General features: G+C 39.2%; 1 protein-coding gene across 2 annotated transcripts in view; it reads left to right on the top strand.

Annotated features, from left to right (window-relative positions):
• The window catches only part of Ppp3ca (protein phosphatase 3 catalytic subunit alpha), a 270,184-nt gene that overhangs the window by 198,299 nt on the left and 57,443 nt on the right, over nt 1-14,442 (top strand). For both annotated transcript variants that reach the window (XM_005081969.4, XM_005081968.4), the window contains exons 3-5: nt 4,936-5,060; nt 12,448-12,559; nt 14,000-14,145. In XM_005081969.4, coding sequence (XP_005082026.1) covers nt 4,936-5,060; nt 12,448-12,559; nt 14,000-14,145 — 383 coding nt within the window. The remainder of the gene's footprint in view (nt 1-4,935; nt 5,061-12,447; nt 12,560-13,999; nt 14,146-14,442) is intronic.

Below are 14,442 nucleotides of genomic sequence, written 5' to 3'. Positions count from 1 at the left end.
TGTCTGTCCTAGTATGCGTGGGGAAGCACAATGTATCAAATGCCCACTGAAGAGGCAGGTTAGCTGCTAGGTTGCTCGTATCACAGCTCCCGCCTATTCAGGAGGCTATTTTGTCATTCCATGTGTAGTTTGAGCCCTTCTTCTGACTCAATTCATTGTGGTTCTTTCAGATAATAATAAGGTGTGAATCCTGTACCAAACTGCAAGGAACCCAGAAGAGTTTCTTTCCTCTGTTTACTTGCACGTAAATGTGTAACTGCTATGAGGCAAATCACACCAGCATGTAGAATGACAGCTAGAACTGATGTTCAGAGGTATAAATCTATGTGGGTTAGATAAGAATCATCCAAGAGCTTGTTAATTAGGGCGCATCTTCAGAGAGTCCGATGGAGTGCCAGGTGAGGTAGCTGTAGCACTAGTTCTAATAGTTCTTAATAATAAAAACCCAGAGTCAGATATAGGGGTGAATGCTGAGAGGTCAGAGTAGTAAAGGAGCCAGCTACTACAGAGACCTCTTATCTCTAAAGCATCCTCAGACCAAAGGGGTGATCCTGCCCCCTAAGAATCCTCAGACTGAGTGCAATGAGCTACTGTCACATCCTGCCTTACAGCCACATAACTCCTGTCTCCACCTCCCTAATGCTGGTATTAAAGGCATGTGACTCCCGAGTACTGGGATTAAAGGTGTGACCACCACTGCCTGACTCTGTTTCTCTTTTAGACTGGTCAGTCTGATGTAACTCAGGGTGGCCTTAAACTCACAGAGATCCATATGCCTCTGTCTCCTGAGTGCTGGGATTAAAGGTGTGAGCTACCACTGCCAGGCCTCTATGGCTAACTAGTGTAGCTAGCTCTACACTCTGGTATTCAGGCAAGCTTTACTTGTTAGATCACAAACAAAATATAACTACAGGTAGCCACTCTAAGAAGCTTGCAGATCCTGTATTTAACTCCAGTCTTGATAGAGTCTGTTTAGAATCTAGTGGTTGATTTAAAGGCTGAAAACAACTAGTAGTTGAAGGATTCTCATTTCCAACCGAGACACAGTCCACAGAATTATCATCGTGTCTATCAATCCCAAGGGCACCTCAAAATTTTTCTCTGATTTCCTAATAGATTTACAAATGAAGCTTGGCCTAGGTTCAGTGGCAGAATCCCAGGGTAGTGAGTTGCTGTGTGACTTTCTGGTATAGACACTACTGTAGGTCTTCGCCATACACTCAACAAGGTTGCCTGCTACCTTTCATGGCAGAGGTTTTAGTCCACTGGGGAGAGGCTGGAAAGAAACAAGAAACACACCAGTCAGGTAGGTTAATTGCTGAAAATGATAAACACTGTGAAGAAAATAGCTTGCAGTGAAAGGTTGAAGAGTGGGAATGGAGAGAAGCTGCTTCATGTAAGAAAGTCTGGAAAGACTAAGCGTATGACATGCAAAGGAGGCAGTCTGTGAAATCTGAGGAATGAAAAAAAATGGCTTAAAAATAACTTAAGTGGTCTTAAAATCCTTGAATGTCCTTATTAAAGATTTCTGTTTCTCAGCCATGCTTTATTTAAGTTTCTGTTTTCTTTCGTTGGGCTTCAACGTTTTAGATGTAATTATGTATGTAAGTTGTCTTCATTTCCTGACAGTCACTATAAGTGGTTGTATCTATAACAGCATGGTGTGGTGTCATGAGGTAAAATTGGTGACAGTGTGAAAAATCTGAGTGTATGTCTGGGTACTAGATTTAAATACTTGGTTTTAATTATTACTTTCTCCTTTTTTATGTCATCAAACCCATGATCTAATACTTGAAGTGGCCTTTTGAGTCAAGATTATAGAACAGAATAAAAGATTAATTTTCTATCATATAAATTTACATCATGATGATAGTGCTTGTAGATTCCAAAAAAGAAGTCTCTATAACTTTTTAGTTATCTAGAATTTTTCATCACCTGTTATACTTTCCATTGTTTAGTCATGTACCTTTGTGTATGCGTGTGTGTATCTATCATTCTGTGTCAGTGCAAGCATGCACAAAGCCACAATATGCATGTGCAGATCAAATGGCAACCTCAGTTGTCTGTCCTCACCTTCCACCTTGAGATACTGTCTCTTATTTTGTCATTGCATCTATGCCATTGCATTCTCCTATCTCAAGTAGAAGCACTGGGATTAGAGACGCCAGCTGCCACGACCAGCTTTTGTTACGTGGTGTCTAGGGATCCAAACTCGGGATCTCGTGCTTATACAGCAAGCTCTACTCACCCAGCCATCTCCGCAAGCCTGTTCATTGTGGTTTGTCATGCTAGTTCCCCACTATCCTCCAGTTGTGTCAGTTTCTAACAAGCTCTTCATTTTGAACCTGTGTTCCCCAGTCCTTGTGAATATCCTGGCATCTCTGTCTCTGACATAGCGAAGTAAAACCAATAGCACTGGAATTTTCAGACATGGTCGTGAATTGAAATGGAAAGATACAATCCCGAGAGATGATAGGAAGGGTGTGAGTGAAGAGAAGGCATTTGCTTTGCGATGTATCCATAAGGCCTGCCTCCCAGCCCTGGCCAGGGAATCCCTTCATCCCTGTATATTGGCATTCCAGATGCAGTCATGTGGAAATGGCGCTTGGTGTAACATCTTGTATGTAAGCATGCTGTGGCTCAGAGAACTTAAGTAACCTGCCCAAGGTCAGTCAGACAGTGAGGAGCACAGCAGCGGCGGGCACTGCATAGTCAGGGGTTCACGCCAGCACTTGTGGCTCCTCATTTCCTTTTGTGGTTCTCGTGGGACCGTTTGGACTTGGGGATCGTTTAATAACAGCCTATAATGTGATCATTAAATTTGCCGCTACCATAGAATAATGTTTGGAACCCATCTTACCCGGTCACACAACGTCATGTTTTCACTGAGTCTTTTCCAGTAACCAACTCTCATGCCCTAATAGGGACCATACAAAGAGAGGCAGTGGCCAGGCAGACCATAGTTATTAGGATCACAAACATTGGCTTATGTTAGAGTTCCTTCCTCCCCTTTGCAGGTGTAGTAAAGAACATGTGAGCACATGTTTTCTAGGCAAACACTTTTTTTTCCTTTATGAATTTTGGGTTGAAACATATATAACAGGTATAAAAATCTCTACAACTCCTGGGGAGTTGGTATTTGTGTAAGTAACCATTCCAGATACACTGTAATGCAAGTCATTGGAATGCTTATTCTTTGTTAGCTAATAAGTTTCAGCCTTGCCTTTTAAAAATTGTAAAATTGTAATAGAATATAAACCAATTAAGTTTTTAAGATGAATGCCTTATTTTGATTTTTTTTTTAACTATAGCCCTCTGCTGTCCTTTTCCTGTTTTGTTTTGTTACCAGGCAGAATGTCACTAAGTTGCCCAGGCAGGAAGAGTTTGCAAACCTTTAGGTTTCCAGAGCTGTTTATGTAGCTTCCCATGCATATGTGGAAGTCTATGTCCCCCAGAGCCAGCTTCCTTTGCCTGGCAACATGTGAGCCAAAATACTCACTGCTCTTTCTTTCTTTCTTTGCTCTTGGTTGAGATACTCATGTTATCCCAAGAAGAACATGCTGTGCTCAGTCTCAGCCCACATTCCTAAGTCCTTCAGAATAAAGACCCAATTGAGAAACACTCAGCCATAAGAATCAAAGTGCCCTTACTCATAAATAGATGAGATGTTACTTCGAGAAGTGAAGAATATGTTTCTGATCACTTTACAGTGACTCTTGCTCAAAGGAGGGGAGAAGCTCCGACTGGACCTGGGAAAGGTGTGTCCACACGCTCTAGGTTCCCCATCCTTTACATCATTTTAGTACACTAAGATTTTGAAGCCCAGACATCCAAAACGGTACCTGTTACATAGCCATTATCTATTCTGTGGTGTGAAACTGTATTTGACAAATCATTTAAACTTCATTCCCTGGTGCCCAGTTGTTTCATCAGTGGATTACGTAGTGTGCTGCCAGGCTATGCCAGATGAATAGTGAACGTCAGCGTGTCTCTCAGTAACTTCCCTCATCCGCAGCATCCAGTGTGTTAAGATACTGCCATTCAATGGAAAAACATCTGCAAGGTGTCCATCGCTTAAGCATAATATGTTTCAAAGTGGTTAATAATTTATGCATTAAACAAAAGCTTATGATGGTCAAAAAGAAAAATTTTAATCAAACATGAATTTAAGCTCCAATTGTTCATTTTTTGGCAGTGGCCTTGTCAAACTACATAACCTATGCACACTGTATCCTCCATATAGCAGAGACTATAGTGTTAATTTTTGGGGATCTCATCAGTTATAGAAGTAATAAATACTGAGAGAAAAGACAATCAAATTCTTCCTGAATTTTTAGCTTACAAAAGTGAAAAATTTAAAATACCAGTTCCTAGTGATTTTATTCAATTACAGTTCTTCAGATATACTTTACAAAAATGTTTTGACAATTGATAATACGTCTTACAAAAACATTCTTTTAGAATTTAAATTTGTCAAATGCTTATTAGACCTAGGAAAGCATAGTATTTCCTATACACATCAGCATTCTCTTTCTTTACAAAACAGTTATGCATAGTGGGTTTGAATTCACACCTCTGGTATACATAGATTATGCCAGATCCCTGACCTTGTCTTTCCTGCATTTCTTATGTGTACAATGAATTCCTGTCCCATGACAGTGTTAGAAGGAACTTGGGAATATTCAATTTCTGAATAGGATCTCATGCAGCATTGATAAATGCATGACAACACCAGCCACTGCTGTTCTTATGAGCACCATTTTCCCAGTTAATTTGTGAAATAGGAAACCTGAATGCTAAAGCATGATGGCCCCTAGGGAATTTTGGCATTTCCAGCAAGGGACTTGACTTTTCTGTCTCATTTCTCCTGCTCTGCAAATTTTATTATATGATCCGTGCACATAAGCTAATATTGCAATAAATTTTATCTTTCAGTTTGTGGGGACATCCATGGACAGTTCTTTGACTTGATGAAGCTCTTTGAAGTGGGAGGATCTCCTGCCAACACTCGCTACCTCTTCTTAGGGGACTATGTTGACAGAGGGTACTTCAGTATCGAAGTAAGTACACATGGTTTTCTCTCAGGCTGTTAGGGATCACTGATGCTGCAGTATGGTCGAGAAATAAACACCATGCAAAAATACAGAATGTGTTATAATCAACCCTAGTACACTTAATGAGATAAATGCCCCCGTATTTATTATGCAAAGGAATGTCAAAGAAATGGTAAGATTTTTGTCTTTGTGTGTTTTGTTTTTGAAAATTGATGAAAGCAGTGAATGATTTTATCTCATGTTGAAAGAACTAATTAAAGTTGATAGCATAAGTGGACTTGAGTTGGTATATCTATGGCGCATAATTGTGAGACGATAAGTCACTTTCATAATTGGGTACAGAGTGCTCTTGTGTTTGTGTAAGAACACTGGCAACTGATAGATCATGGCACCTGTCCTCTAACTAGGTAATTTCTCAAAGTCATTAGTCAAAGCAAAAGAGATAACCATTGAGTAGAGCCTTTTCCCCAGCATTCCATCTTCATCTGCTTTAAGCCGGTAGACATTACATTCCAAATAAAAATATGTTGTTCTCATGTTTGTTCTTTCTGTCTCAGGAAGGGCCCAACAGTTATACTGGAAAAGTGTGATTTCCATAAGAGAAAGTTTTGAAGATACTAGTCAATATGTACTCCTAGGGGAAAAAAAAGAATGTAAAATGAGCACTTATTTTATGCATTAAGTCAACATTACTGATGTCTCACACCATTTACTCACAATCATCATATGAAAAAGTGTTTTAAAATACTTTAAAATTAGATTTATTAAAAAGATATCTAGTATTAACCAATGTGTCAACTCAAACATACCAATTGAATATTTGGACTATTTAGTTACCTACAATTGAAGCTCTCTGTTTCTCTCTGTGTCTCTCTCTCTCTCTCTCTCTCTCTCTCTCTCTCTCTCTCTCTCTCTCTCTCTCTCTCTCTCTCTCTCTTTCTCTCTATCTATCTATATATGTATATATATTGTTATGTATGTGTGTATACATATGTGTGTATGTACATTCATATGTATATAAACCACTTGTAAATTGACAGAAACATGTTTTAGTATTTCTTCACAGATAAACAGATACACATGCGTTGTGGTTCTGACTATGCAGAAATGTCAAGTATCTCCTTGCTCCCTAGAAACCTAATTCTAGAGAAGGAAATAAGATTATAAAAAATCTAAAGAGATCCAAACCCTGAATACATGACTGTCCTGGTTTAGTTTTTAAGTTTTTCTTGTCACTCTGATTTGTGTGTGTGTGTGTGTGTGTGTGTGTGTGTGTGTGTGTGTGTGTGTGTGTGCTGGGGATTGAAGCAGGACTTTATGCCTTATGTACACTAGACAACCATTATAACACAGAGACACACCCCCAGTTCTATTTGTTTTTCCTTCAGAAAGTACAGCATCAGCCATTTGAAATATTCTAAATATCTCTAAATTAGAGGTTTTATAGCTCCACTTTTAAAAGACTTGAAAAGTAGAGATCACTGGTTTGGTCCTAGGGAGATGTCTTTCTTTAAGAAGATCTATAGTCATTCCTATTTGAAGTAAAAGAGTTGCAATATTTTGTCTATTCTGTTCATTTTACAAGTCAAAATTCATGTGAAGATCAGGGTATCCAACTAAATTATATGTCATGTTGAATGTAGCTCTCACAGTACATTAAAGCATTCTGAGATGCATTTGTCAAAAACTCCATCTTCAAAACTGGCTCTCAGTTAAAATGAAACTACAGACCCATGAGCTTTCTACACACACACACACACACACACACACACACACACACACACACACACATGACAAAATGTCCATGTGTAGTATGATGCATTCTTATCTAATTGTGACATGTGCATAGCTGTGCAGTGGCTGTGACATGATCAAGCATGTATATCAGTGGTTCCCAACCTCTGGGTCACAACCCTTTGTGGGCGGGGATGTCAAATGATCCTTTCCCAAGACCAACTCCATATCACATATTCATATTATAATTCATAATAATAGCAAAGTTTCAGTTATGATGAAACAATGAAAATAATTCTATGGTCAGAGGTCACAGCATTAGGAAGGTTGAGAACCACTGATGTATATGAATTAATCTTACTAAGATTATTTCAAGACATCTGTTGTGGAATAAGGAGGCTGACATTGTTGGCCTGCCGAAAGAATTGTCAGCTAGTAAGGGGTCTCATTCATTCCTCTCAGTTTTGGAAGGAATCTGTAAGCACCTTCCTTTCATAGGGTGTTGACACAAGGGCCGAGAGAGGGCTCAGGATTTCTTTCCACTATCCAAGTACTGGTCACAGAGTCTTCATTGAGTGTACCTGAAGAAATATACTCACTATAATACAGAAGCTCGCACACAGTCCCATGCATTCACGTGTGTGCACGCATGAATACACATGCTCCTGTCTTGTGAGGTTTAAGTTATCAGATATAAAATATTCTCTGTGTGTATGAGATTGTGGACTCTTCAGCTCCTGGAATAAGAGCTTAGTTTTGTGGTGGGTTTTATCTAGCCAGGTTTCACGACGTTTTGGATTTATGTCTATGATTTGGGGTTATACTATGAGTGTTCTTCTAAGCTTGTCTTCTCAATGAGGAGGGATGCCTGCCTGTATTTGCTTCACTAACAAATCAGCTTTGAAGACCTGATCCTATTTCTAAGGAACTCTACTGACTCCACTTGTAGGCTCTGGGTAATGTGCTATGGACACCACAGACTGCTCATTTATGCACTTCCCCTCCTCACCCTCCAGTAACCCAACTTTCTCTTTTTTGCCATGATTAGAAATGATTCCCCACAAAATGAGCCCCCAAACAAGCCATCTTTTAAGGAGTGATGAAAGAAGCAATTTTGTTCTTAACTGTAATTTGTCTTACAACAATCCTTCCTCCTTCTAATGATTGCATTACCCTACCTAAACTCTTTGATCAAGAGTATGTGTATATTTAGGCCCACAGCTGGTGTGTTTCTCTACAGACCCTAGGCAGAGTCCAGAATCTGCAAACAGAGTCATGCTAGCTGTTTCCTTGTGTTCACTTCACTGGGCTCTTTGCGGGCATTCTGCACTGTAGCACCTTGGGTTCGCAGTGAGCTGGCCTCGCCTGTCCTGCTTGCATCCAGACCTCAGCCCAGGCCTCCAGCACATTGAAGTGTGAAATGTTGTTGTGTTTATTAGCTGTGAACTCGTGGAGCAGAATGAACCACAGCAAGCCAGGCAACATTCCATGTGGCTGCCTGAAAATAACAAGCAAGCAGTAGAACACGTACGTACGTGACAGAGGTGGCAAGACAGGGCCGCTGGTCTTGGTAGCTAGCGGTCCTGACAGTGCATTGAGATTTGACTGCCACTTCGTGGTGTGCTTGTCAGATCAGAGAAATGATGTCTTTGAGATGGCATGTTCCATATTGCAGGAGTGTGGAGCTTCTCCAAGGTCATGTGACATCCTGCACGTAGCCATCCAGGACAGAGACTCATTAGTTTTCATTTGAGAATTTTGAGACATGGGTAGGTTAGATACTGGTTCAGAGAGCTGATTGGTATGTAGCTGAAACAGTATTGCCCTTTTGACTTTCTTCCCTCATTCTGTTTTGGCAGTGCCTAAGAATTCTATACAATTTTGAAAGAAGGCTGTCCATCTAAATGCTTAAATTGCTAAGTGAATTATTGCACATTTATTATCAGTGAGCTAAGAGAGTCATGTTTTTAGTGCTGTGTTATTAGGAACGAGTCATAAATTAGCAAAGCGCTATGCGTACCACAGAAATCGGTGCAGTCTTTCACTGAATGACTTAAAGTTGTACCAGTAGCATTGGTAACATGCTTTAAAGTGATTGGTACAGCTCATTTTCGTCTTACCATGCAGAAAGGTCCAGGTAACTTGTGCTCTTTCTGCCTTAACAAACTCACAGTGAAATGCTGACTCACGCCAATCACCAGGTAACATAGACATTAACACCTGAGTGACATCAGCTTCTCCTGCTTCGTTTGGTTGTGATCATTTATATGAGTCTGCACTTTAAAACAAATCTGAAGTCATAAGTCTTTGTTAAAGATCTTCAACTTTTCAGAACAGTGCAACTTTATATGACAAAACAGTGCCAGTAAGACCTTGCTGTGCTTGGCAGCCGTCTCCCAGCAGATGCTGAGGGTGAAGCTGGCAGGCCTCCTCTCTCCAATGCATCCTTGCCCTTTCATTTACCATGCCATTTCTTCCATGCTGGCTGTGTTTGCGGTTTTATTTAGTGTTTGGAAGATATTTTATGCTTACCACAGGAGAAAAGGAAATAATACGTGGAAAAAAATGACTCGCACTTTAGAATACTTTGAGCCAAGAATTTGGAAAATCGAGTTATTTTTCTTCCTTTTTTTTCTTTTTCCTTCCCCTTCTCTCTCCGTGTTTTCTCTTCCTCATTTTTTTATTTATTGCCACCCTCTCCTTTCCCTCGTTTTTCCCCACCTTCTTTTCTGCAAGGTGGGGTTAATATACCTCAAATGTCTATCACATGCTCAGTAATTTACACCCATAAAGGAATTGTATATTGCATTATTTTAAATGTGTACATATAAATGCTAGGAATATTTAGCATAGAACATTTCTGAATATGTTTAAGGTTTCAGGTAAGGAATAATTATAGTAATTAAGACTGGAGGGATAAAGTTAAAGGCTGTATGCCAGTACCAGAATAAGGTCTTTAACTTCTGTCAAAAAGAAAATGTGGGTCTTCAGATATTATTCCTCTAGACTGCTAGGTAGTCGAGTGGGCTTACAAAATGCAGTTTAGATTTTAGATAATTGTTTTATTTTAAAGTAAATTATTACAGGAAAAATTAATCTAAAGAGGTCAGAATGCTTGCTAAAGTTTTCAGAAAGTTATTGATGAGGAGGTACCATGTATAGATTCTAGATCCATGAGCAGTTTCATGTAAATTTTCTTGAAATTGTATGTGACATGTGTGTCTAGTATTTGTTGTGTGAGTTATAGTCAAAAACTTAAAAAAATGTCTGTACTAGCTAGATCTTATGCATTCTCACTGAACTGTAAATAAAACATACCCAGATAGGAATTTCAGTAGTGCATGTGTTCTAGACTCTAAGGCAAGAGCCCAGGAGTCCCAACAGACACCTGCCCTGATTGTCCAATTACTGAGAGCAGGGTTGAAATCATAAATCAGAATTTTAGTTGACACAGCTCACTGAGGAGAGGAAGAGAAGAGGGATTCAGTGACCCCGTGTCAGTCTTCAGGGTATTGACAGGAGTTTCAAGTTTAAGTAGAGAGGGTATTGGCTTAGGGGCAGGTGGTATGAAGTGGCAAGCAGTTCCTGGTATGCATGAGGTCTGACCATATCAAATCTGGCTCTGCAAGTGTTCTTGTTGCTTGTTCTACAAGTCTCCTTGCTCTGTTGCTTGAGAGAACAATCCAGCTTCCCTGTGGTGATTGCCTCTGCTTGAGGGTGAGCTCATCAAAGGGAATGTGTTGCAAACCCTGGTGTTCCTAGAAGCCAGTGTAACTGCAGGTTTAGGACAATGTCTGAACCCAAAGACTTGATAAAACCTGACAGTAAGATGCCTCAGTCACTATCACAATTTTACCTTTCTCCATCAAGGCAATTGGGATAGGGTAGGTAGTACTAGCTGTATACAGACAGGGGTGATTAACATGCCAATCAATGTGCAGTTAAGCAGGATTCTGACTGGCCTAGAGTCAAGACAAAGCCAACAATGCAAGATGCAGACAGGAAGCCAGGCTTGTGTTCTGCTTCCAGCAAACTGATGAGTCCAAGTAAAGCTATAGTGCTTTTTAGTGAACACTGTTTCTAAGCACCTGTTAGTATATATTCAAAGGGTCTTTATACAGCCATTCCAATGCCAAATTAGGCATTTGAACTTTCCTGCCAGCTTGCAGGTACGTGTGTATACACACACATCACCTGCATCAAGGGGCAATCCTCACAATTGTGAATTGGTAGCAATCATCTCCTTGACATTCATGGCACATAATAAAAGCCTTCTGAAATATTGGTCAAATTTGAATAATACAAGCAGCTTTTATTTAAACACGTACGTTTAGTTCTAAAGTAGGAATGGTAGCAAGGACTCATTAGGCCACCTCACGCATTACTAAGCTGGCAGAAGGATTTGCATGCATAGAGAGACATGCTGCTTCAAGGGCCACTTATGGAGGACAGTTGATCAGCTCTTCAGATATTCCAATATCTTACTCACATGAACTTTAGTTAGAAAAATAATCAAAGCTGTGTACGTATGCATACACACACATATGTAAATGAATGCCGAATTAGTGTTTTGTTTACTTCAATCACTATCTCATATTTGGAGATGACATGTTGTTGGAACATTATAGTAATCTACACTTGTCTCCTTAGTATTTTCTCAAAAGCCCTGGGTGGTTGTTCAAGTACAACTATTTCCATGTTTTGATAGATTAGCACCAAAGCTTACAGGTGAATATCCTTCATAGGTAGCCAGTAGGTATGCTTCCTATATGTTTTATCTTTAGGAATACCCCATATACCTAGACTGCTGAATGAAGTGTAAGTATGATGTGTGTTTTAGTAATCAGAGTCTGGTCTGTCCATATTTCTATGGGGTCCCTGCCTTGGCTACAGTTTGGGAAACACAAGCTTCTTGAAGAGGAGACAGCATGCTTGTTTTCCAAAGACTCGTTTTCTGCTCTGTGTGGTTGCTGAAGGAATGCCACTTGAGGGTTTAATTGGTATTAATATTTGATTGTGCCCCTTACACCTTATCTCTCTAAGGTTTGTGTCAATGAAGACTTATTCCAAACCTGATCTATGTGTAGCTAGCCATCACCATCATCACGTACTCTTCAATGTCCATTCAACTAATTTGAGAGTTTTAAGGTGCAAGCAATGCATTCCCTGTTTTTAGTAGTGTGTGTATTGAGATTCCCTGCCCTTCAATTTAATTATATTTTTATATAAGAAAGTAGGACTATGCTCTGGATCACAAAGGCAATGAAATAAGGGCCAGCAACATGGTTCATTGGATAAAGGCACCTACTGCTGTACCTGATAACCTAAGTCCAGCAGAGAACTAACTCCAGTATGTTGTTCACTGACCTCTACACATGTGCTCTCTCTCTCTCTCTCTCTCTCTCTCTCTCTCTCTCTCTCTCTCTCTCTCTCTCTCTCTCTCTCTCTCTCTCTCTCTCTCATAAATGTAACTTTTAAAAAATTAAAATTAGTCAAATGCCAAGAGGGTTGTGAGTTTGGTACCTTAGATTGTCTTCTGTTTGCTTCTCAGTATCCTTTGAGGTTAAGAATGTTGGCCATAATACACTGTGTTCTTGTTAATTAATGAAAAGTACAAATATAATGTAAGATCCTTATTTTATGTTTATTTTTTCCTTAGTGTGTGCTGTATTTGTGGGCCTTGAAAATTCTTTACCCCAAAACACTGTTTTTACTTCGTGGAAATCATGAATGTAGACATCTAACAGAGTATTTCACATTTAAACAAGAATGTAAGTACACTGAACCTTTTTCATTTAATGTCATATATACAAATTTTAACTGATAAATGAAATCATATTGTATTATTATTCTCTGCATAAAGATTAGAAGGTTATGTGACATTATTTCATGCCATTTTTCTACACATGGGCAGTTTTAAGAGTACACACTTTAATTTTAGATTATGTTTATAATAACAGCATCCAGTGTATTTTGATTATATTTACTTTCCCACCCCCCCAACGGCTCCCTAGTTTACCTACACCCAGAACTTGGTGTTTTCTCCCACTTACCATTTCCAATTAGTATTGCTTCTATACTTCTAGATGTGGGGCCATCCAGTAGAATGTAGTCAATCCACCCTGGGCCATACTCTTAAAACTAGCTCTTCCTCCTCCTGTAGAAGCCATCAGCTGTCCATAGAGCCTGAGTCAGTACAGAGCTCATGAATACATTCTGCTCCCACGCTAGAAGAGGAGCAGAAAGATTGTAAACGGCAGACGTTGGGGAAGTAGACAGCAAAACAGTATCTTCTGAACATGACAAGTCTACTGTACTCATGAACGTACAGTGGCTATGGTAGCCTACCCTAGGCCTACATGAGATCAAGACAGTATGTATTTTTTCATTACAAGTTTTATCAAGTGACGTATTCTGAGCTAAAGTTTCATGTATGTCATAGTATACAACTAGTGTTTAAGAAAGCGATTCTACTTTTTAGTTTTACTTGAGTCAAGAAAAGAAAATGGGGCCAGATAGGATCTGTGTTTTGCAGCCTCATAGATGCTTCTAGAACATTAAATGCCAGGACAGCTGAGGCTTTCCTTTAGAGACAGGTACTTGGGGCAGGAAATGCTTTCTGTAAATTCTGTTTTCCTCCTGTCTGTTTCCCCCAATTGTTTACTGAAACTTTAATTCTTGTTCTCCCTGTAATTTGTTTTTCTATTCAGTGAAGCATACAAACTTTCCTAAAAACATTAGCTGTGAGTCAATATGGGGAAATCAGAACGCTGTGAGGCAGAAAAGACTTCAGAAGTTTCCTTGATTGTGGCTTTTCTCCAAAATCTTATGGGAATATCAACCAGCTTCATGGGCCTCTTTCTCTTACCTTCAAATGTATGTGTATACTTAGACAGAAGATAGATACAGACATAGGAGATATATATATATATATATGTATATATATATATAGGTAGACTTGCAAGTATGTACAAGGTTTTGTATTACTAGACAAAAATAATAAAAAGTAAACAATATGGATAAATAACAGAAATAGAAAATACTATATATGAAGTTGATCTATGAATCTTGGAAATAGCATATTGATTCTCTTTTGAACGGTCACATTCATATTATCCTGGCAAGAACACCTTAAAAAGAGACAAAGCAATTGCAATGAAATGGTTCTAGTCATAAAGGCATGAGAATAAATTTTTTGCTTTACTTTAAAGGTAAAATAAAGTATTCAGAACGCGTTTATGATGCCTGTATGGATGCCTTCGACTGCCTTCCCCTGGCCGCACTGATGAACCAACAGTTCCTGTGTGTACATGGCGGTTTGTCTCCAGAGATTAACACTCTAGATGACATCAGAAAAGTAAGCTCTATTATTGTCCACATCTCCTCATTCTCTGTCCTTCATCAGTTGCTCGAAGATAGTAATTGTCCTGCCTCTGTCACTACTAGCATCCTTTTCATTTAAAATCACTGGACACACTGATGTCCCCCTGATTTGCATCAGATTTTTAGCTTGAAGGAAAGTTACATCTCTAGACCCTGGGTGTTTGGCTTATCATGTCATTAAAAATATCTTACTTGACCTCTACAGTATGTATGCAGTTTAATTTTCTTTTTTTTCCAAATAGCCCATCATATGTTCATGATACATTATATT

Source organism: Mesocricetus auratus, unplaced genomic scaffold (genome assembly GCF_017639785.1).
Source record: "Mesocricetus auratus isolate SY011 unplaced genomic scaffold, BCM_Maur_2.0 Super-Scaffold_100009, whole genome shotgun sequence".
NCBI lineage: Eukaryota > Metazoa > Chordata > Mammalia > Rodentia > Cricetidae > Mesocricetus > Mesocricetus auratus.
The sequence above is the reverse complement of the archived record's forward strand: the minus strand, read 5'-3'. Positions and strand labels throughout refer to the sequence as shown.